Source organism: Canis aureus, chromosome 26 (genome assembly GCF_053574225.1).
Source record: "Canis aureus isolate CA01 chromosome 26, VMU_Caureus_v.1.0, whole genome shotgun sequence".
Classification (NCBI taxonomy): Eukaryota; Metazoa; Chordata; class Mammalia; order Carnivora; family Canidae; genus Canis; species Canis aureus.
Genome location: NC_135636.1, coordinates 42,678,094 through 42,702,763, shown reverse-complemented (window position 1 = coordinate 42,702,763; position 24,670 = coordinate 42,678,094). Strand labels below are relative to the sequence as shown.

At 56.6% G+C, this 24,670-nt stretch overlaps 1 protein-coding gene across 1 annotated transcript in view; it reads right to left on the bottom strand.

Annotated features, from left to right (window-relative positions):
- BCAS4 (breast carcinoma amplified sequence 4) overlaps positions 1 to 24,670 on the bottom strand; it is a 55,733-nt gene that overhangs the window by 5,491 nt on the left and 25,572 nt on the right. The window contains 1 exon segment of the mRNA XM_077873576.1: positions 21,733 to 21,867. Coding sequence (XP_077729702.1) covers positions 21,733 to 21,867 — 135 coding nt within the window.

The following is a 24,670-nucleotide window of genomic DNA, read 5'->3' as shown; positions in this document are numbered from 1 at the left end:
GCTCACCCACCTCAGGGTCTTGGTTTGCCCTGGGCCACCTGCCCACTTGTTTCCAGAAGTCCCCACCGCCCCTTGGGAGTCCCGGCCTGCCTGGTGTCTGTCTCTCTCTTGGGAAGCCCTAAAACTGCACATCCCTAATCGTGGTCTGCTTTCCGTTCGGGTCAGGGTTTGCAAACTTGTCCTCTGAAGGGCCACATGGTAAATACTTTAGGCCTTTGTCGCAACGACTCAACTCTGCCCTCGCAGCCCCACGGCCACAGATAAATACGTAAACTGATGGCGCGGCAGTGCGCTAAGAAACTTTAGATCAGGACAACAAATCCTTCCCTGTACCTCCCATAGAATGGGCACTGAGTGGAAGGTCACCAGACCCAGGATGGAGGACTCAGGGCCCGGTGCACCTTGCTGGCGGTCCCAGGCCTGGGTGCTATTTGGTGGGTGGCTCCTGGACCATCATTCTGGCTCCAGCCTGTCCTACCTCACCCAGGCCCCTCCCTGCCACAGCAGCACCACTCATGGGCTGGGTTCTGAGGTCCACAGATCAGCCCCAGAGCCTGGTCAACCCCTGGGGGCCTGAGACCCTAGGCCAATCCTCTGCAGGGGAGCTGGGGTGCCCAGAGGCCCACACTCCTCCCCAAGGTCACCAGGCTCCTCCCACTACAGTCACTACTCCTACTGTGCTCCAGTCCCTGTGACCCTCCCAAGTCCTCTTTCCTGTAGGGCTTCCTCTGCCCCATAAGCCTCACCGGAGCTTCGCTGCCCCTCCCCGTGTTGGGGCTTCCAAAGAGCAGAACATGAAAAGGAAAAGGAACTGCTGAGGAGGAACCTGGCAAACACCACCCCGGTCAGGTGGTCAAGGTCAACAGCAGCAGAGTCACATCTCGCTGACAACCCGGGCCCTGGGTGTGACGTGGTGAGAAGGCACTCCACCTCTGCGGTCTTCCTCCCAAAACCCGTAGCCCCAGTCTAACCACGAGAAAAACAGATCGGCCCTAAGAGAAGGGTATTGTACAAAATACCTAACCGCTTTTCCTCCAAACTGTCAAGGTCATCAAAACCAAGGAAAGTCTGAGAAGCCGTCATAGACCAGAGGCGGCTAGGGAGGCATGAGCTAAAGAGAATATGGTTGGGGTCTTGGATGCAAACCCGGAATAAAGAACGACAGTAGAGGAAAACTACCAGAATCCAAATAAACCATGGTGTTTCGTTATCAGCGATCCATCAAGGCTGGTTCTTTGGCTCTGACAACGCACCACGGTAAATAAATATGATAGTAACTATGGGGGAAGCCTGGTGAGGGACACATGGGAACTCACCGTATACTCACAGCAACCTGTTTCTAATTCTAAAATTTTTAAAAATGTATTTGTGGGGGAAGAAAAGCAACAGACAGAAGAGACAGCTCTATCTGCAAGACCAAGCCCCCAGCCTCCCCACAACCACAGTGACTGAGCACTGAGCACTTTCCGAGCACCCTGCCCATGATGGGCCTCGAGGGTTCACAGCCCATCTGTTCTCACAGCTGCTGAGGGAGGCAGGTATCCTTAACCCCAATTTGCTGAAGAAGAAACCGAGGATCAGAAAGGTAAACTTGCCCAAGATCACCCAGTTGGGAACTAGCAGAGCAGGATTTGAACCCAGGGCCACCCAGCTCCAGCACCAAGCCAGGACCCAGGAAGCCCTGGGGCTGCGTGGGGCTGGGGGTGCTCTCAGTGCAGGACTCGAGATGTCCCTTCATCATCTGCTTTCTAACCTTACAGACATCAGGAGCCCCCCCACCCCCTTCCAGCCGGCTCAGAGATCACAAACTGGTGGCCTTTGGTTAGCATCTGGCCCGCAGACATGACTGGTTTGGCTCATGCAAATTTAAAAACGAGTTAGCTGCCAGCATGGAAGAATTGGGATGTTTCAAATAAATACTGAGTTCCTACTTCTCTTGAAAGGAGCGATCTGGCCACGCTGGGCCCGCATTCCTGTGGGGTGCAGTGAGCTGGCCCCTCTAGACAGGGCATGTGCTGTCCAGTTTGCCACGGTCCCCACCCGGCCTGACTCACTCTTCCGCAGGACCTGCCGAGCCCCATGGGCATCTGGGCTGGCAGGGGCTCCCGGCTGCGTCACGTCACTCAGACACGGGGCTGTCGAGGAGCTGGATGGAGAAGGCGTCGCTTCCAGTCCCTCGCCCTGGGCCCCACGGGCTGGGAACCGCCAGCCTGGGGCGACCGCCAAGACCAGCGGCTGCTCCCTTGCCCACTGTCGCCCCGAGGGCTCCAAGAGCCCGAGGCAGCCACTCGCATGAGACGGTGCCCGTTTGGGGGCGGACAAAGCAGGCTTGGAGAGGAGAGGGTAGGTCCCATGGCCGGGGTCACCCAGCTGGGGAAAGGCCGAGCAAGGAACCAAAGTGGGCCCTCCTGAGCTCTGGACCCCGGCCCCGCCGCAGCCAGCCCGCAGGACCTGCCCCTGGTCCCAGCCTCCCGGCTCCGTCCTGGCCCAGGGCTTTCTGCACCCCGGGCCACGCCTGGCTATTTCGCCTGCAACGTTCTGTGTCTGCTCCAGGGCCTCAAGTCTTCCAGAAGGCTCGGACAGCTGCGAGCAGAGCTCCTCCCACTCCTCTGTGAGCAGCCCCTGCGTGTCCAATCCTGCCTGAAGCGCCGGACTGGCCAACCTCACGGCGCCTGCCGAAAGCTGTCCCCCTTCCTCCCAGAGCGCTCCCTCCCAGCTGGGCCACCAGCCCCAACCTCTGCCAGCCCAGTGACCGGGGCAGCTGGTGGCCAGGGCAGGCTGCTGAGGCTCTAGGGACAGAGGAACAGGGCTGGAAGCTCCCATGGTCCAGAAGGACCCTGGCAGCAGGGACAAGCTGGTGCAGTCTCAGTCTCGCTCGAGGTGATGCTGACCCTGGGCAGCTGCTCTAGAAGGTTTGTGGATCCCCGAGGATTCTTTCAGCTGGAGAAAAAGCGTTAACATGGAAACTAGCAGAGGAGGAGCCCCTAGAAGTCCTGCCAAGAGCCTGGCTACTAAATCCAAACCCTCACGCGGTCTGGGAGGGAAGACAGGACAGCCGGGTGGGTGGAGTCATGTCTCAGGCCTCCTCCAGAGCGAGACCCTCCTGGGCCCCCCCCAGCTCCTGGCCCCGAGCCCCACCTCCCCACCCTTGACCTGCGCTCTGCTGCACGCTCGGGCCCTCCTCCCTCGGAGCCCTCGTCCTGCAGTCCCGGCTCCCGCTCCAGCTGAGCCACTGGAGTCCTCCTATCTGAGCACCGAGGCCCCTGGGCTTTGCTTCTTATCATCCCACGGCCGCGGGTGGAACAGTCTGACGGCCAGGTATGACGCCTGTGTTTTTAATCGAGCACCTGCTATGTTCCCGAGACCCAAGTCCGCAGAGGTTTCACAAAGCCCCTCTACAGCTGAGCAAACTGAGGCTTCCGGTGGTTACGTGGCTCCCTGTGGGGCCCGCTCCCGCTGCCCAAGCTGGACACCCACATCCCCCCGTCCTTGATCCCTTCTGCTAATTCTCCCCATCACCACTGTTGTCCCACTAGTGCCACCTCTCAGCTGCTGCTCCTGCCCTTGACCCATTCTCCACATGGCAACCCAAGGGATCGTCTTAAGAGACAAATTGGATCCTCTTTTAAGTACGGTACTTAGATTGGGCAGCCCGGGTGGCTCGGCGGTTTAGCGCCGCCTTCAGCCCAGGGCGTGATCCTGGGGTCCCGGGATCGAGTCCCACATCGGACTCCCTGCATGGAGCCTGCTTCTCCCTCTGTCTGTGTCTCTGCCCCTCTCTCTCTCTGTGTGTCTCTCATGAATAAATAAATAAAATATTAAAGAAAAAAAACAGTACTTAGAGCAAAACACAATTCTTCACCATCATCAGGTCCTGCCGCTGAGGTCACCAACTGGCACTCGTCCGGCCAAACCCAGACCACAGGTGTGTCCCACTTGGCTTCCACTGGGCTGAGCGTCTTTACGAGTATTGTTGCTTTTGTTTGGTCCTTTGTGTTCTCTCTTTTTTTTTTTTTAATTATTTATTTATTTATGATAGTCACAGAGAGAGAGACAGAGGCAGAGACACAGGCAGAGGGAGAAGCAGGCTCCATGCACCAGGAGCCCGACATGGGATTCGATCCCGGGTCTCCAGGATCGCGCCCTGGGCCAAAGGCAGGCGCCAAACCACTGCGCCACACAGGGATCCCTTGTGTTCTCTTTTTGAATGAAATGCCTCTTCTCTTTAAAAGATGGATTTCAGGCTTCTTGTTTAAAGAATCCAAAGCTCTGGTGCATTGAGTTGTGACAAGCTGGTGCTGAGCTGTGGCCACCCCCTTTTAGAAGGGACATGGGCTCTATCTCAGCCACCTGCGTGGTCCCTTAGAGCTGGGGTTTTCAACCCCAGAACCTATGACCCAGCCTGACTCTAAACTTGGTCTGTCACCTCCTGTCACTCATAACCCTCCAGCCTGGAAATCTGTTCCCGGACCTCCCCAAGGGTCTGGCCTGACTTGGACCTTTGCACCTGCTGTTCTCCCTCAAGGCTTTGGCACTAGATCTTCCCATGCTGCTTTCTTCCTTGAGACCCTCCTAGGGGACCCCCAATTTCACTGGTCACCTTCCCTCCACCACTGCACCACAAAGTTGCATATCCTGTCTACCTCATTCCTCAGTCTCCCCATCAGGCTGAGCTCCACAGGGATGGGACCTGTGTCAGTCTTCAGGGCCGCAGCCCCAGCAGCAGCCAGAGCTGGCCCACAGGAAACACTCAGGTGACGAGAAATGAATGAACCTGAATGCATTTGACACCTGAGGCAGACCAGGAAGGGCTGGCCTCTTGCCAAGTCAGGGCTCAGAAGCCCAAGACCTACGATGACAAACATCATCTCCAGGCGGGGACACCTGCTGGGCCCCGTTCTGGAGTCACCGGGTGGCCCAAGGCTGGCATCCCTGCCCTGCCAGGTCTGTGACCCACTATTGGAGACACGAGGTCATGTTAAAAATAAAACACACTCAAAGCAATGCACTGTCTTGGATGGGAGCCTGGAACAGAAAAGGGTTGTCTACGAAAAACCTGGTGAAATCCAAGCCAAGCCGGAAGTTTAGCGAATAGTACTGGACCGACATCGGTGTGTTTTTTTTTTTTTTTTTTTTTTGACAACGGTGCCTTCGTGCTGTGAGATGACAGTGCAGGAAAAGGATTCAGGGGTGGATGGGAATTCTGTATTGCCTTTACAAGCTTCCTGCAAATCTAAAATTATCCAAAATAGAAAGTGATTTGAGGGATGCCTGGGTGGCTCAGCGGTTCAGTGTCTCGGCTCAGGATGTGTTCCCAGGGTCCTGGGATCGAGTCCCGCATCGGGCTCCCACATGGAGCCTGCTCCTCCCTCTGCCTGTGTCTCTGCCTTTCTCTGTGTCTCTCATGAACAAATAAATAAAATATTAAAAAAAAAAGAAAAAAAGCGATTTGAAAATAAATATATACAGCATACCCGTGGCAGCATATGCAGAGCACTGAGCAAACAACACAGATAAGAGCTATTAAATAATAACACCAATGTCATTAGTAATAATAACAGCTGCTAAACCTTACATTATTCGAATGACTGCTCAGGATGATCCCATGCAGAGGATCTAACTGTAAATCCTGCCACACAGATGTGGGGACTGAGAGTCAGCAGGCTCACGACCTCACTCAGGGTGTGATACTTGCAGGTGACAGACCAGGAGGGCCTCCTGGGCGTGCAGTTGACAGGCCCTGGACTTGCTCCGATGTTCCACTGTCACTGCCTTGGAATTCTTTTTTGTTTTTTAAATTTATTTATTCATCAGAGACACAGAGAGGCAGAGACACAGGCAGAGGGAGAAGCAGACTCCCTGCGAGGAGTCCGCTGTGGGACTCGATCCCAGGACCCCGGGATCACAACCTGAACTGAAGGCAGAAACTCAATCACTGAGCCACCAGGTGCCCCAACTGCCTTGAAATTCTTTTTTTTTTTTTTTAAAGATTTATTTATTTATTTGTTCATGATAGAGAGAGAGAGAGAAAGGCAGAGACACAGGCAGAGGGAGAAGCAAGCTCCATGCAGGGAGCCTGAGGTGGGACTCGATCCTGGGACTCCAGGATCGTGCCCTGAGCCAAAGGCAGGCGCCAAACCGCTGAGCCACCCAGGGATCCCCTGCCTTGAAATTCTTAATAAGCTTTGACAAAGGGGCCCTGTGAATTCCATGGCCAGTCCTTGGATCTCTGGGCTCCCTGGGTAGTGCTCGTGTCTCAGAAAGGTCACCCATGGGTGGCTGCATGGGTAGCACAGGGCTAGTGCTCCTGGCCAGGAAAATACCACGGGGCAGGGGGTGGTGGCCAGCATGGTGGTGAATCTGATGGGGGGAAGGTACATGGGTGGAGGGATTTGGTCGGAGCCAGGACTGACTCACTCTTGGCACAAAGCAAGGAAAAGAAGGTTCTTTCCCAGCCCAGAGCATCAAACCAGCTACCCCCTCCCAGGGGTCTGCTCAGTTCACACCTTGTCAAACAGATTCTCCACTTCCCCGCAGGAGGCATGGTTATGCCCAGATTCCAGCCACAGGTGGTCCACCTCCAGACTGCGTGGCCATGGCCTCTATCAACAGCTGGCTAAGGTCCCCAGCTGGCTACTGTCATGCGGGAACGGTACATTTCTCACTCTGATGCTGGTTATCAATAGAATCCTTGGAGGTTTTGTTGGCTGGCCTCAAAGGTGGTTGGCTCCACAAAAGAATGTTGAAAATAGCACCAATTAGCTCTGGGAAGCAGAAAGCAAACACAGACTCCATCAACCATTCTGTCAGGGTCCCTAACGTGGGCAGCTGTTCTCCATCAAATAAACAAGCTATTAGGGCAAGAACAGAGGCGTCCACCAGAACCAGCAGGTGTTAAGGAGCGACCTACCTGCCTGCCCCATGCCCCTGCCCAGCCTGGAGAAAGACTCTTCCCCCGGGGGCTGAGCAGCCACCTCCGGGGAGCCGAAGGAACCTGCCACAGAGGCGCGGCCCAGACTGTCACCTGTGCCATTTCTCCCCTGTCCCGGGCATCCAGGCAGCCTTGGGAGCCTCCTCTCAATCCATCCTTTCTTCAGACCCTGGTGCCCTCAGAGCTACCATCTGGGCTTACAAACCTCCTCCTCCAAGTGGGCGGCCCGGGCTGTGGCCACGGCATCGGCATCGATGCCATCTCCGAGGCCCCAGCACTCGCTTCCTTTCCCAGGAGCTCACCACTCCTCCCCCCACCACGCTGTCTGGGTCTGATTAAGACATTTTATCCACCAGGCCCCTCCTTGAGAGTGACAAGGGATGATTTTCAAGGTCTGGAAAATAACATCTGAGAGTGAGAGAAGAAAGAGAGCAGGAGATGGGGAGAGCAGGGGTAACCAGGGACGGGGACAGAAACACAGACCATGGGAGGGAGAGCCAGAAGGTGGAGAGATGCACACACATGAGACAGAGAGAGAGAGAGAGAGAGAGAGAGAGCTGTGGAACCAAGATGGGAGGCTCAGAAAAAGTAGAAGCTGATGGAAGGGAGGAGGGAGGTGGGGGAAATGGGGAGATAGCGATGATGTGAGAAGTAAGATGGAAGAGGAGAGGGAAGCATGGGGACCAGGGAGGAAAGTGAGGCACACCAGAGAGGTGGTGGTGGGGCAGGCTGGGGACGTGGCCCGGGGGGAGGAGATGGTGGTGGGAGCGCGCCAGCCAGTCTGTGCACCCAGGACCTCTCCAGCCCCCAGCCTGGTCACTGCGCCAGAAGCAGCAAGGAAACCCCCTCTGGCCACCCCAGCACCCCGGCCCCAATCCTCTGTCAAAGAAATAATAGTCCCAAAGGACAGATGCCAGTCTTTGCGGGAGGGACTCCATCTCACCTTAGGGGCAACACTTTGCTCCTTTCCCATGTTGCTTAGGACTTCTGGAAACCCTGGTCTAAACCCTGCACCACAGAGCCCAGCCAGTGGCCTCTCAGGGGTCCAGGCCTCTGGTTGCACAGACAGAAAAGGGAGGAAAGGAGAAATCCTGAGCACACTCCCTCTCTCACACCCACCCCAGACACCCAGCCCCGAGGCACCCCTACCCCACCTACAGGGACCTCATCTGCCTGTCTGTCTAGGCTGGCCATATCCCTGTGCCTGGTGCACTTGGATGCTTCATCAGTTGGTGCTCGGGCATCCACCTGGACCCCCTCTGCCCCCCTGCATGATCTCATTCGGCCTCAGGGCTAAAGCCACTCGCTCCATGCTGGACACCTCCAGCCCTGAGCCCCCACACTCGTACCTTCGAGGGGGGCCCTACCTGCAAACGCATCCACACGAACTCTTGAGTCACATGGCAACTTGGATGAATCTCCAGGGAACGATGCTGAGCGAGAAAAGCCAATCCTGAAAGGTTACATGGTGTAGGATTCCATTTATAGAACATTTTTGAAATAGCAAAATTTTAGAAACGGAGGGCAGATTAGTGGCTGTCGGGGATGGAGCAGGGGTGAAGGTGGTCACAAAAGGACAGCGTGAGATCCCTACAATGTTGGAAACGTTCAGCATCTTGACCAGAGAGCCAGAGACGGAAACCTAAAGGATGTAAAAATGTACAGAACCAACAATACAACTGTAGAGAAGCTGAAGCCCTCGCCGACGAGCGCAAGTAAAACTGGGAGACCTAAGACCGGTGTCAGTACCTGGCCAGGATACTGTACTACAGTTTTGCAAAATGTTACCTACCACTGGGGAAAAATGGGCAAAGCACACAGGGCTTTGTGTTATTTCTTGACTGCGTGTGAATCTATAATTGTCTCAATAAGGAAGTTCAATTAAACGCCCTGCCTCCCACACGCACAAAGAAGAGGCGCTGTCACCCCAGCCCCAGCTGGTCCACCCTGGTCCAGGCCAACAGCAGCATCTCTCCCTGGACCATCCCAGCGGCTCAGACCTCGGGCACACAGGCCGGATGCAGGCCCGTCTCAAACCCTCTGGAGCAGAGTCCCAGCACCCGGCCCACATCTGCTCCCTCCGCTCCCTCCACCTTCACCTCCGGCTCCGCAGGCTGCCCGCCCAGGTCTCTGGGCTCCCTCGGCTGCCCAAGACGCCTGCACACTCCCTTCCCCAGCTCCGTCACTGCACCTGCTCCTCCGGCTCACTGCCTCAGGGAGGCCTTCCCTGACCACCTCCTGCCCTCAGACACACATCTCCATCCCCTGGGACACTAGACTGTGGGCTGTCGGTGGGGGGGTGGGGGGGGCAGGGATAGAATCTGTCCTTCCTGGGTTCGGAGGATCCGAAAGACCGAACAGCTCATTCAGGTGGCTGAGTATTTGCTGAATGAACGAATGAAGAAATGAATGTACGAATGAACAGAAGAACAGAGGGGAGGTCCGTGGAGATCTGGCATCAAAGGAGTTAAGTGGGGGATCCCTGGATGGCTCAGGGGTTTAGTGCCACCTTCGGCCCAGGGTGTGGTCCCGGAGGGATCGAGTCCTGCATCAGGCTCCCTGCATGGAGCCTGCTTCTCCCTCTGCCTGTGTCTCTGCCCCTCTCTCTCTCTCTCTCTGTGTCTCATGAATAAATAAGTAAAATATTAAAAAAAGAAAAACAAAGGAGTTAAGTCTGACTCAGGGGCTGGGGCAGGAGGGGGTGAAGGGCTGGGGTCCTGGAGCAGCCGAGGAGAACTTACAGGGGAATGTGGGGGAGGAAGAGGCCAGTGCCTGCCTCAGCACAGAGGGGGATGGGCAGGGCCGGCTGCAGGAGCAGAAGCCCAAGGTACAAGGGAGAGAAGCCCAGGAGGATGAGCTGCAGGCGGGCCACGCTGCACCCCAACACACACCCCAACACACTCTCGAGAAAACCAGTAACAGGGTTTGGGTGGAGGCTGAGCTCACTTTCTGGGGCCTCCTGGGGATCTAGGGGCCAGTCTAAGGGCTTCCTACCATCTGCCCACTTCCTCCAAAGTGGTTCATGCTCCTTAGGGAACGATTGTGCAAGTGGAGGTTGGGGCGGAGGGAGGACATCACAGAGGGCCTTGGATTTGCCCTGTGACGCGCTCTCCAAAGTCCCCGAGACGGTGCCAGCACTGAGAGCAGGCCCCTTCACCCAGCCCAGGAAACTGTCCACCCACGCCCACATCCCTTGGACGGCAGTGGGCCCCCTGCCCAGCTGTGTGATCTTGGCCAAGTTACTTGACGTCTCTGTGCCTCAGTTTTCTCACCTGGTAAAAGGGCCAATACTAGTGTCTACTTCACCAGGTGTTATGCCCGTATAACTGCAAAGTGCTTAGAAAGCAGTAAGTGCCCAATGGTTGCCGAACTAATTTCATCATTATGGCCCCCCGAATTCATAGTCTTTTTAAATACCGTCAGCAGCTTAGAAAGAGCCCAAGCGAACAATTTCATAACATTGCATTTTTAGTATTAAATGCGTTCAGTTTCAAAACATGAACATTTAAACTAAATCACAGTTGCAGGAGCCAATTGTAGTACAGTCACTTTTACAGTGACTTTTAATAACAAGGGGCCTCAAAAATTCTAAGTGTGAGGACACCTCCCAGCCACCAAAAGGCATGGTTCATTTATCAACCAAGGCAGCTGGCTCATAGTATATACTCAATAAATGCCTCCTGGCCAGTGACAAGCGACAGGAGGCCACTACCAGGCACCAGGACGCTGGCAGCCAGCCCCAAGAGCAGCCAGCGGCCTCCCATTTCTCTCAAACCAATGACCGATGCCATCTGAGCCACTCCTACCCACCCTCTCTGCCCCCCACACTCCTTAGGGTATTGCGAGGGCTCTGGAGCCAGGTCTAAGCCAGCTAAGAGGTGCCAGGCACAGGAGGGGAGGAGGTGGTGTCCAGGCCACAGCGCCCAGGTTCCCACCCCAGGTCCCGGTGGGCGCCTCCCCAGCAGGCCTGGAAACAGCCCCTCCCTGCTCCTCACTAAAGCCAGCATCACCCCCTTCCCACTGAGGTTCCCAGGTTAATTATTAGGACTGTCCAAGTAATGGGAACTTTGGCCTCGACTTTAGGTCTGGCAGCAAGACCAGGTGCGATGGTATCAGCCGCAACAGGCACCTGGATGAATTTACTGCTTAATGAGACGTGGTTTATTTTCTCAGAAGAAAGCTGACCATGATCAGAGCCAAGTTGAAGCGCTTCCCTGGCTCCTGAGGCATCAAAGGGATCACACTCCCTCCAGACGCCCCAAGCCCAGCAGCCGGGCATTGGACAAGCATCCACGCCAGGGAAGGGCTCACCTGCACGCACCACGTCCCTCAGAACCTGGGGAGCTGAGGGCGGCGGCCCACCCTCGCCCAGGAGCACGGTGCCACCCCACACCCAGCCAGGCCTTCCCTCTCCCGTGGCAGCCACTCCCCTGACCTCTCAGTCCTCCTCCGCCACGGGTGGCAGTCGGAGGCATGCAGCGCCCCTCAGATTTATCCGCTCATAGCACCTGCCCTGGAGCTTTACCTTCTGGGGAGACCTTGAGCTGGGACAGGGACCTGGTTTCATCATTCTGTCATCCTCTGGCACTTGGGTCACAGCTGTCACTCACTACTAATAGCTTCCAGGTACCATGTGTCACTGCAGGACTCCCTCTTACGGTGACCCTATGTCCCCAAGGACGCCAGGGTTCTGAGAGGGGCAGCAGGCGTCATGCAGCCCAGTCCATGGATGCAGAACCAGATTCAGACCTGGTGGCCCTTCCACTCCCCCGTCTTTCTGCCTGAGGAGGGAGGGGTGACAGGGAGTGGGGGGCAAGGGACACAGTGAGGCTTTGTGTTGTGCGTGTGCCCAAGAAGAGAGACATGGAGAGAGGAAGAGATGAGCAGATGAATGACTCAACGACGGGGATCCAGATGGACATGGAACCTGACAGGGGCTGACCTCTCCACGTGGTGGCCAGAAAGGCCCCCAGTGTGTCCAATGTGGTGGGGACTCAGGGGGGACCTCGGATGCCCCTGGTGCCTGTCCCCCAAGGACCCAGCCTCACCTGGGACATGTCCTCGGGCCAGGCCAGTGCCAAGGAGCCTGCTCTGAGCTGCCACCTCGGCCAGGCCGGCCCTGGGGGGACAGTGGGTCGGGGAAGAGGGGGGCTGCTCCATTCAATCCCAGTGGCGGGATGGGTGGCAGCTTAACACAAGCTTGTGGGGTGCCGATGGGACCCTGAGTTGTTCAAAAAAGGAAGTTTCTGCAAAACAGATCCCAGCAGGGCAGCCCGGGTGGCTCAGTGGTTTGGCACCTGCCTTCAGCCCAGGGTGTGATCCTGGAGTCCAGGGATCAAGTCCCATGTCGGGCTCCCTGCTCCTCCCTCTGCCTCTCTCTCTCTTTCTCTCAAGAATAAATAAGTAAAATCTTAAAAACAAAACAAAACAAAACAGATCCCAGCAGCCCACGCTTGCAGAGCAGCAGCCAGGCGCTGGCCCGTGCTGAGGGCCGCACACACGAGTCCTGATTCCCCGAGGCTCGGTGCAACGCCGCAGGTGCTCTGGAGCCAGACGGCTGGGGGCATCGGGGCCGCTTCTCTACCCTCCTCCGGCTGACTGCAGCCAAGTGGCTCCACCTCTCCCTGCCTCAGTTGCTCTTCTATAAAATGGGCCAGTGATGGCTGCCCACCTCCCTACAGCAAGCAGGAACTGAGGCCCGAGTTCAGTCCAGAGCACCTAGCACAGTGTCTGCCATGCAAGAGTCCTCACCTGGCTCCTCTCCTAGTGATTTAGGAGCCTCAGCACCCAAACAGTGCTCACGTCACAGCAGGTGCCCGATAGAAATCTGCCAAGTAAAGAGGGAATCCTGCACGCTGAACCCTCAACCCGATTCCACGAGGTTTGAGCACTGCTCCCCCATCTCACAGAGGGGAAAGGTGAGACCCTGTTCCAAGACCCTGTTTCTGCCAAAGCACAAATCCAGGGCTCTTGGGCTCTAGAACCCATGCTTTCGTTTTTAAACTCATTTTGGGGGGGTGCCTGGGTGGCTCAGTCAGTGAAGCAACTGCCTTCAACTCAAGTCATGATCCCAGGGTCCAGGGATGGAGCCCTGCATTGGGCTCCCTACTCAGTGAGGAGTCTGCTTCTCCTTTTCTCTGCCCCTCCCCACCACTCATGCGCTCTCTCTCTCTCTCTCTAATAAATAAAAAAATCTTAAAAAAAATAAACTCCTTATTTTGGAAATTTTCCATATTTACAGGAAACACAAGAAAGCAAAGACGGGGTGATGATTTTGAGCCCTACATACTATCATCTGGTTCTGAGAACTGTCATTCATCTGAGCCAGAGATTCTGAACTCAGGGCAATTTTGCTTCCAGGGACTTTTACAATTTCTGAACTTTTATGATGGTCATAAATGGAGGCATCTGTTGGGCAGAGACAAGTGTCACTGCTAAGATTGTATGAGCTATGGGACAGCCCCACAGCAGAGAAGGACCTGGCCCCAAATGTCAGTTGTGCCGAGGCTGTGAAACCCTGGTCTGAACCCAAGCTCTCAACTACCCCCCTCCAAGTACCCAGGAGTTTGGTCTACACTCTTGGGGCGAGGGGTGCATTAACACATGGGAACCAGGAGGGCAGAAGCTCTCTATGAAGGGTGACCTTGAGGGGGACACTCCCACTCCTCAGTAAACAGGCATTGATGCCACAGCAGGCCTGGCTCCAGGAGGCCTGGGAGCCAAGAGGTCCCCTGAGATTTCTTTGAGCCTCATTAGTTTTCAAAATCAATCGATTTCACATAAAAATCTGTATTCCCAACCTCTCTTTAAAAAAAAAAAAAAGAAGAAGAAGAAGGCGGTCAAGGTCAGGCCACTCAGAGCCTTAGTTCCTGGCTGGAGTTGAGGGCCCCCGCCTCTCACTGGGCAGTCTCTGCCCACCCCCTGTGCCACACTTAGGGCCACCTGACCCCAGGGTCTGAATTTCAACCTGCGGAGCATGAAAATCATGGGGCTCCAGGACCAATTCCTGGTTAGGTCAAAATGTTTTAACTGTCCTGAGCCTCAGTTTCCTCATCTGTAAAGCGGAAATGGTAACAGCCCCTATGTAACAGGTGGGCAAGAGGATGAACCCAGCCAGGGCAGGTAAAGTGCTGGCTTCCGCTGGCCCAAAGGAGAGCCCAGAGAGCTCTGGCTTTTCACTACTAAGTCAAAGATAGGACAGTCCCTATCCTTGAGGAACTCTCAGTCTGGGGGAACAACAGGTGAAAATACAGAGGACACCCCGAGCTGCTAGGACACCAGGGGAAAGGACAGGAAATCGGGAGCCCCAAGGAACGCTGCCTGGAGGTACACAGGTAGCTTCCCAGAGGCGGTAACATTCGACTTGGCCTTGGAATAAACATCACCAGGCAGGGTGCAGGGTGCAGGGTGCAGGGAGGGTATTGTAGAGGACGCACTGTGTGCCACCTGCCAGGGAGCAGTTGGAATGCTCCCACTTAGGCTTCATCGAACAGCCCCTCACAAAATAGAAACCCCTCCTTGTTGAGAGGAACCTTCTTCTCAGTCACCCTCAAAATCTCAACAGGAATGCAATGCTTAAAAAAAAAAATCTTGTTTGCAAACCAGCCTGCCAGGAGCCCTCTGTCCCTCCCTGGCACACATGCCACCAAATATCTGGAGTCACACAGATCCATGGACGTGTGAGCGTGTAGCTCACGGAGGCCCGGTTTGGTGGGGTGGGGGTGGGGGCTGGGGACCAAGCGCCACTCAGCCCTCCATTGTTGCGTTAATATTTGCCATCTGCTCATGTTGCAGTTCCACCGCAAGGGATGATGGGGCAGAAGGAGAAGAAGAGGCCAGTTCAGGGCCGGGGAGAAGGAGCCTTGGAGTCTCCTCTGCCTTTTTTGTGTTGGTGCCTGGCTCGGCCTCCACTGCCAGATAAAGCCCCAGCCAAGCCATGCCTCCTTCCGGGAGTCACCCCTCCAGGGGGACTGGGCCGAGGGAGGGGGAGGGGGAGGCGCCCCAGCCAGCCAGAGCCTCCCCCTCCTCCCTCCCTCCCTCTGCTGGGCTGGGTGGGGAGGGAGCTGGGGGTGCACAGAGCAGGGAGCGGGGAGGGAGGAGACACCGAGCCTGGCACTGCTGACTCCTACAGGCCAGCCCGGGCAGGGCTGCTCCGCCCACAGCCTCCATTACCTCTAGGAAAGCCCAAGAGGCTGCCGGGCTGCAGGGGAGAGGGGCAGGCGGGGACACTCTTCCCAGCTCTGCTCGGCCTGGAGACGGCCTCCGAGAAATCGGGGGAGGCCCTCAAGGGCCATGGGAGCCTGGAGAGCATCCACTGATTAATATTTACTGAACACCTACTATGTGCTCCACGTGCATGGGAAACTCAAAGGCCCACAGACAGGCAGGGACCCAGCAGGGGGGACTTGGGCCAGAGGGTGGTGCGGCTGGGATGCTGCTTGGGAGCCCAGACCTCGGCTTTTTCAAGAGAAAACAAGTACAGATTCTTATGTGAAATGTGGTTTTTGAATGCTGGCAACTCATTCAAACGGAACACACACACACACACACACACACACACACACACACACCCCAAGCTGGGCAAAGAACGTGCGTTGGTAGGGCAGGTTTGACCTAAGGCTCTTCAGTGTACAGCCACAACCACTGAGGCTGGGGTCCTGGTCCTTAGAAAGAACCCACAGAGAGGGGACAGATCCACCGAACAAGGTCAAAGCTGGATCAAATCCTGGCTTCGCCACTTACGCTCCGCGACCTGGGCAAGTGTACAGACGCCCCTGAACCTCGGGTTCCTGCTCCATGAACAGGAGTAACAACAGCTCCCTCTGGGGTTGTCGGGGGAAGCTGAGCCGGCGCGGAGAGCCCTTCACGGGTGCGCTCAGCACTACTCTAGTAGTGGAGCAAGTAGATGCTCCCTGGAACCGCGGCTGTGAGTCACGCTGCTACTCAGGATCGGAGGCCCCGGCTGCGGCTGGTGCAGAGAAGTAAAGACGACGCCTCTTCACTCTTCCCTGGTTCCAAAGCCTCTAGGAGGTACGGGCCCTCGGCCTGAAATCCAGAGCCGGGGAGCATGCTGGACACAACCCGCAGGTGCCACAGCTTTCTCCCAGGGCACTTACCGTGTAGAAAATCAGCTGCTGACTTTTAGACATCAGAAGGTTCGCGTAAGACCCTCGTCGTCCAGCTTTCTCTCCAACACGGGAAAATCCGGCCATCCTTGGATCCTTCGTCCCAGCGAGGATGCCGGTGAGCCGCTGGACAACCTCCCCGCTTTAGAGGAGGCGTGGGCGCTGCGATCTGCCCCGGTTCCCGCTACTCCTTACTGTGTCACCGCCCGCGACCCCCTCACGTACGCTGCCGGGCGGCCCCGTGGGCTTTTCTAGGGTGAGGAGGGGGGCCAGGCTGCAGGCCGCCCGGGCAGCCTCTGGCTCCGTGTGGGTGTCGGGACTTGGTCCCAAGTGGTTTCGCTATTAGCCAAAGAGATTTCCTTGGAAAGCATCACACTCTTATCCACCAGAAAATTAATCAAAATGACACCTCCTGAACAAGATGTTTTGGCTCGACAGAAAACAAAACAAACAAATTAGGGAGGCTGCTCGGCGCCTCGGGGCACAAGCGCAGAGAGGGCCCCGTGTGGTCTGCAGGACAGCAGGGGTGGCCACCGGCCGTGACTGGGCCTGGGCCAAGGGGACACGCAACAACACTTGACATGGGCTTCCCTGCCCTTCCGGGGCCTGCGTCCCCGAGTCTTCAGTTCCACGCCCCCTTCCAGTTCCACACATGCCTAGAAAGATCTCCAGGTGCGGGGGCCCTCTGTGCTGACCTGGGCTGAGCGCCGCCTGTTTAGGCGGGGTCTCTGGAACCCAGACACTCGTCCGGGAGACCTGGATCCCCCACCTGGAGCCTCTGCTCTTTCTTCCAACTGCACAGAGGCCCCGAGGCCCAGGGAGGTAAGGACCCCGGCGAGCTCAGGGCACAGCATGTGACGTTTCTAGGCCGAGGACACCCACTCCTCAGCCTGCACTCGGGAGCTCAGAGAACTCACCCCACTCAGTTCTCACACGACATTGCTCAGGTCTCAACATGACGCTGCCGACCACGGATGCCAGCCCCGGCTCAGGGTAGAGAAGGAGGCCTGGCGGTTCCCCAAGTGAACCAGACTTACCATGTCGCCCCCACTGCTATGAACCCTTCTGTGGCTCCCCATTGCCCTCAGAATAGTATTAAGCTCCTCTGGGTGACCCGAGACCCTGCCTAATCTGGCCCTGACCTCATGTCCCCCAACTCTCCCCTTTGTTCACCCTGCCAACCACACTGTCCTTCGTGCCACCGCTCTGCACCACGAGCTGTCCCTCCTGAGCCTTTCTTTGTGTTCAGAGTCCCCTCTGCAAGGAGCACCCTTCTCCATGGTCCCCTTTTGAAACGACTCGGTGCTGAATTTTCTTAGGATTTGGTCACTGCCTGTATTCCCACACTAGACACAAGCTTTCTGGGGGAAGAGATCACAGCTCTCTCCCAAGGCAAGGGAGGACGAGTTAAGAAAATGGGTTCATATCCTGATGCCCAGCTATGTAACCTTGGGCAAGTAACCTCTCTGGGGCTTAGTTTGCTCACTTGTGCAATGGGGATAAAAGTAGCACCCCCACACACTTTCTGGGGTGTCGACCAGCTGAGAATGGTGCGTGCCACCGCAGGGCTGGCTCTGGGTTAGCGTGGCCACGATACCTGCGTACCACTGAGCAGTCACAGTCTGTCCTGGGTGGCTCCGTTATTTCCAGACAAAGCTGGCTTTTCGGATTGGCCGATGCTCAGAATCCGAACCATCCTTCTGAGAGTTCTAGAGTTTTTCTCTTCCTTTCTATTCCCACTGCTTTGGTGAGGCCTTCGTCACTTTGCATCAAACACCAAACTAGCTTCCCAGCAAGCAGAGCTTTCCTGGTCGAGCCTCCATCAGTGAGGCAGCAGTGGAGCGGTCTGACGCTCACAGAGGCTAAGTGACTTGTCCGCAGACACACAGCCAAACAGGCCAGAGATGGGGCCTAGTGACAGTGAGAGAGAAGTACCATGCTTATAAGGGCTACATGTTAAAAATCTTGGAATGTTGTAAGCATCACCACAAAAGCACAATGAGAAACTTTCATGAACAGCATGAAGATGTAGACTGTTGTGACCTTAAAAACATGTGCGTCAGCATCGAAATCCTAGCACGGACCATGTACGTTTCTAAACCTGGGCACAGAAGGGCCGGGGTGCCAGGCCAGCCCGCATCGTCTGTGGACCCATGGCCTGCTTCCCCGGCAGCTCGGTCAGAGGTGAAAGGCCTGGGTTTCCGGGGAGCTGTGATGAGGTGGTATCCTCAGGCTGGCACACCCAGGCCCCCTCAGGCCAGCCCAGGCCACAGCCAGCACCAAGTCACATGAGCAGGGGTGGGTCTAGGTCCCTGGTGCTGGGCGTGGAGGGACGATTCCTGGCCCTGTTCCTGGTGTGCCGGGAGACCCCGGCCCCGCTGCCCTAACCCTCCTTGGGCCTCCCACTACATCTACAAAAGAGGAAGGAGGGAGGAGGAGGAGTGTGGGAAGGAGGGAACGGAGTGCTGGCCAAGCTAATAAAAACAAGAACCAATTTTCTCTCTGTGCCCCTCTGCCCTCCCCAAGAACTCCTGTTCCAGCTCATAGAATAGCAGGAGGGGTGAAAAACATACCCCAAAAAGCCCCTGCCCAGCTGCAGGGGTGAAAGCAGAGTGCCCACCCTCCTTGGCCCCATGAGGAGGTCCCCAGCCCTCCTCTGACCCCAGAGGGGTCATGGGGGGCAGTGATGGATGGTGGGCTTGCAGGGGAGTGCTACGGCTCACCCTACAGGGACGGGACCCCTGCCAGCATTCCCATGGGGCCAAGTGGGATGCGAAAGCCCCTGCCACACCCTTCACTCCACGGGGCTCTCAGGGACCCTTGGAGGGAGTCTGAAGAGGGTGAGGAAGGGCAGGAGATGGAATTTGGGGCCGTGAAGGGTGCTTTCACACTGTGCGGGGAGGAAGGCCTGGTGTGGACTTACTGAGGGGAACCGGCTTGAGCCAGTGTGGAATCCTGGCTTTGGAAGAATCCATTCTGGCGCTCTATGAGAAACCTCATCGCCCAGACGGTGGTCCCAGTAGAGAAGGGGGCACAGGGAGGGCGCAAGGCCAAGCTGTACAGATTACCTGCCCTGGACCCAGGCCTCACTTGCAGATCTGAAACCCGGCTTCAGGCTTCACTACTTTTTGGGTGGATAAGCAATTCTGATGCCTCAGTTTCCTCCTCTGTAAAATAGGGACAATGACTGGAACTACCTCACAGGGTGGGATGTCTGCTGCCTGCAGAGTCAGGGCCCCAACACAGCTGTGGTAACCATTATTTTAGAAGGGCTTCCCCTGCTCTCATTCTGGGTGCAGGTGCAGCCCTGAGAGTCCTTGGGTCCGTGCACACGCACGTACACACACACACCCATGCGCGCATGCACACACTGCATCACCTGCCCCAGACAAAGCCCTCCCGGGGCCAAGATTAACATGCAGCGTTGCTGAATGACTCACCACCCCTGGCTGGAATGTACTTCCTGGAACAAGTCAGCACAGGTAAGCCTTGTGAGCCCCCCTCCTCCGGTCTGGTAGAGATGAGAGGCTCAGGTCCCAGCATGCCCAGCCACACCCATGCGGGATCCTGCTGCAGGAGTGGGCAGGGGAACCCCAGTTTCAGAGGCCTGCAGACCTGAGTTCTAACCCCAGCACTGAGCTCAGATACGGGACTCTCCGTCTCTAAGCCTTGGCCTCCGCCTCTACATGAGGACGCTAGTGCCAACCTCATGGGGACGACTGCAGATCACAGAAAAAGTCTGGAAGGTGCTACGGCCAAGGGCCCAGCAGGCCTCACTGTGAGGATACTTGCTGGAGGCCATGGGCAGCCAAGGTCCTCTTGATTCCCGGCCCCTCATGTGTTTCTAAGCCATCAGTGGGCAGAGCACTGCATGACTGGGCGGGTCCCCGCTTACCAAAGAACAGTCACCAAGGGACTCAAGGAAGAGGAGGACAGAGAAGCAGCTCTGCCTCCATCATCATTGGAAGGCCGAAAGACTGCATTTGTCTGGAGATGGGGCAATCCCAGAGAGCTTCTGCAAGGAGGTGGCATTAGCTTGGGCTCTGAAGGATCAACAGGAGTTTGTAGACCATGAGACCTGTGAGGCCACTGTCTAGCTGTTACTGGTCTTGGGCAACCTACTCACCTGGAGGCGGGCAAGTGAACAGCACATGCCTCAGGCAGCTTTAGGACAAGACGGGGCAATAGGGTCCTGGCAGGGACTGGTCAGCGAAGCCCGGTCAGGCATCCCAAGTCACGCTGTTTAAATAACACTGCCTGGCCACACAGAACGAGTGCACCAGCTCCGTGCTGTCATGGGCTGCAAGACCGCAACCCCGAAGCCTTCCAAACTTCCACTTTGTCTATCAAATCGGAATCCTGTTGATGCCCAGTGCACATGACAGACGGGAAAGGTAAATGAACCAGCATGCATGGAATGCCTGGTGCGGTGCCTGGAACACGGTCAACGAAGTGGAGCTGTGTGGACAGGCAGAGGGACGGAGGAGGGGAGGGGGGACCCCAGGAACAGTGAGAGACCCGCTGAGGGGCAGGACAGGGCAGCTGGCTGAGGCGTGAAGGGGAAGGCCCTGGACAGGTCAACCCGGGTCCAATCCAGCCTTGTCACATCAGGCTGTGTGACCCCCGACAAATCCCTTCAACTTCCCAGAGCCTCAGTCTCCCCATCTGTAAAATGGGGGCGATGGTAAAGCTCCTTCCTCCAAAGACTAGTGTGAGAATAAGGTGCCAGAGGAGCCAGCGGACCTCTCGCTTCGAAAAGACAGGACAGAAACCATTGCTACGATGATGGAGGGCCGCCTGGGGCGGGGTTTCTCAGACGCAGCACTACTGACACGCGGAGCTAGATCTGTCTGTCGTGGGGGGCTGCCCTGTGCATTCACAGCACCCCCGGTTTCTACCCACTAGATGCCAGCAGCCCCCCTCATGTCCAGCTCACATCCAGGGTGTCTCCAGACACTGCCCAGCGTCCCCTGGGCCAGGGGAGCACAGAAGAGACGCTGCAAACACAGAGGCGTCTTCCACCCCGAAGGTCTCCACTGCAGAACTAGTCCAGCCTCAGTCTTTCCATCAATAAAAGGGATACAAGGATCCTTTCTCTGGGGTGGCAGGGAGGATCCCAGGGAAGCAGAGATGCGGAGCAAAGATACGAAGGGCTACGTGCAGGCTGGCCCTCCGTCCCTGGCCCTCCACTGTCCCTGGCCTTCCACTGTCCTTGGCCCTTCACCGTCCCCGGCCCTCCACTGTCCCTGGCCCTCCACCGTCCCCACCCCTCTGGAGGTCGACTCGTGCCTCCAGAAGGATGACCCACACTGAGTTCTGAATGTCACCCTGAGCCTGTCCTTAGGTGTGCAAGGACAGGACAGGAGGGCAGGGGCTGTCCCTGCTCACTACTGTAACCCCAGAGGGACCACAGGGCCCAGCATACAGCGGGCGCTCAATAAATGGTGGATGGATAAGCAAGTGGTCACAGCACTGAAGCTCAAAGCTCAGGGCAAGAAGAGGCGCCTGAGGGAGGGACCGAGCCCCTCCAGCCACCGGGCCAGCACTCCCTCGGCCCGCCAGCCAGACACCATTTCCTGTCTGTGGAAGTGAGACGTGCCCTTTGAACTCTCACATCCTGAGTCCCTCTCCCCACGCTGGGGTCTGGGAGGAGGCGGGAGGTGGGGAGATACTCACGTTCCCAAAGGAGGGAAGGCCCGTGGAGCCCAGCCATCTCCGTAGAGCCCGCGAGAAGGCCCCGTGGTCCCGCTCGGCCTGAAGCACGTGGGCCTCTAGGAGGGAGACGTGGTGCCCAACCATCTTGACGAAGGCCTGGCGGGGAGAAGGGAGAGCCGGGAAGGCCGGGGATGCCACACCTGCCACGGACTGCAGCCCGGTCCGGCCACACCGCCCCAGCCTGCGGACGTCACCCAGGGCCTGCTCGGTGGGGACACCCTCACGTACCCTGACTTACCCTGACCATAAGGGTAATGGCCTCCCTACTGTGTCCTCTCACCTTCTCCCCATGGAGACCCCAGCTTTAGCCTCTATTTTACAGAGGAGGGAAACCAAGGCTCAGGCTGGGTGGCATGACGGAAGTCATGCAGCTGGCCAAGGGCAGAGCAGGGACTCAGGTGCTCATCCATCAGCCTGCAAAGCCTTCTTTGTTAAAAACAAGCATTTTAGAAATTGCCAAAATGTTCACTTTAATAGAAGGATATGAGAGAGTCTCAAACTCAGAGGCTGCTAAGGGGCAGGCAGGTGACAAGCACGGGAAGGGGGGCTGAGTGGAGACGAGGATGGCCCAGGAAGCTGGGCCCAGGCCCAGGGGGGCCACTCTGCTCCAGGCCTCTGATGAGAACGTCCCAGTTGCAGAGAGAGAGAGAGAGAGAGAGAATGAGAACATTCTGGGGTCAGACTCCGTGGATTAGAATCCAGGATGCGCCACTTACTAGTTGTGCGTTGTCTGGCAACTTAATTTCTGCAAGCCTCAATTTTCCTTTCTATTAGTTGATAATAATGATGACAGCATTTTATTGAACACGAACAGTACCAACTCTGCTAAGCACTCAAGTGCTTAGTACATACTGAGTTCAATAAATGCCAGGTATCATTTTGGAAAAAAAAGAAACTGTAGATTTTATGAAAAGTCCCCAGTTTCTATCAATATTAGCAATAAATCCACAATTAAAAGAAAAATATTGTGCAGGCCGAGAAAAATTCAACCCACTCATCTGCATCCTTTTTTGTGGTATCTTCTCATGCCTTTCTCTACACTCAGCACACGTGTGTCTGTGTGATGCTTATGCACATGTGTATCTAAGCATGTTCACGTGTGTGCCTGGGTGTTCAGATGCACAGGTATTTAACATGTGTGCGTCTGATGTGCATAGATGGCTAAGGTGACGCCAGTGCCGCCTCAGAAAAGCCTCACCTCTGTGGGCCACCCTTGCTCCCACGGTGACTGGAAGGGAGTTTCTCTCACCAGGAAGAGGAAGGAGGACATCTCGGGGCTTGGCCCTCTCAGGGAGCCTCCCTTTGCTAGAAGGAACCTCATGCCCCCCCACCAAGGCCTACAGGGAGCCCGCCATCCAGCCCTGCCCTTTCCTCCTCCCACACACCAGGCAACACAGGCCTCCCTCGGGTTCCCTGAAAAGGCCAGGCCCCACTCACCACAGGGCCCTGCCACCTGCTCTCTCCCTGCCGCCCTGCTCTGTCCTTGATGGGAAGGGGGGGAGTGCTGCCCATCTTTCAGGCCCTGAACCGATTGTCCCCTCCAGAGAGGCCTTCCCTCTCTGCCTAATCTACCACGGCCCCCATCATCGTGGAGAAGCCCGGTTCCCTGTCTTCTCACCCCTCTTCACCCTCCGAACCTCCTGTCTGCTTATTCAGAGTCTGGCCTCCAGAGTGGAGGTCCTGAACGATCCGGGTGTGGTGTCGGGGATGTTCACAAGGCCAACACCAGAGCCTGGGGCCTCGCAGGGGCTCAGCCGGAGGTGGGCACATGGGCGTGAGCACGCGGGAACGCATGCATCCTGAGCAAAGAGGTACGGGACAGCCTGGATGGCAGCACCGGGGCACCCCACCTTGATCCTAGGACCCCGGGATCAGGGCCTGAGCTGAAGGCAGACGCTTCACCGACTGAACCACCCAGGCACCCTGTATTCATTTTTAATACAAAAACTGAGAGAAGCCCAAGTGCCTGCCTGAGAGGTCCCCAAGCCCCTCCTGGCAGGTGGCACGGATCTGAGGGCAGGGTGGTGCTGGGCTCCCCGGAAGCCCCCTGACCCTCCAGACAGCCGGGGCCCATGGCCAGCTGGGCGGAGCGGCGAGTGGCCGTCCCAGACAGACTCACCTCTCAGCCTGTGGCAACAGCCACCAGCACAGCAGTGTCCCCACCGAGCACCTGAATGTGCCAGCTGCTGGCCTAACACCCTCATGACATCTCCGTCAAGATGGAAGGCAGATTCCCATTACAGAGGAAGTCATGGATGCCCGGAGAAGGACAGAGCTACACGAGGGACAGATCTAAGGCCAGGGCCATAGGGCTCTAGAATCCACCTGCCCGGATACAACGTTAGAGTCTCCTAAGGTCTCATAGTGGGAAATAGGTATTTTTCCCATTGGCTTCAAATCCATGACCCTCTTAGACCAGCTTAGTTTGTCCTCCTTTTATTTTTAATTTTTAACTTTTATTTTTTTAAAGATTTTATTTATTTATTCATGAGAGACAGAGAGAGGCAGAGACACAGGCAGAGGGAGAAGCAGGCCCCATGCAGGGAGCCCGACGTGGGACTCGATCCCAGGTCTCTAGGATCACACCCTGGGCCAGAGGCAGTGCTAAACCGCTGAGCCACCCCGGCTGCCCAGTTTGTCCTCCTTTTAATAGAGGCCCAGTTACAGAGAAGTATCTCTATTCTAAGGAAAGCAACAGCCCAGAGGAGGTCGACATGAGGCAAACACCTCTTGGCCTCCATGTTGGGGACACTCCAGGGCAGAGTGGGGACTGTGGCAGCCTGGAGATTCATATCCCATTGAAGGGGGCAGCTGCTGCTCAGCTCCAGCTGTGGGAAGTAATAGGGGCAGGGGCCTTGGGGTTGGTCATCTAGCACCCGGCCACACAGCACGGTCCTGG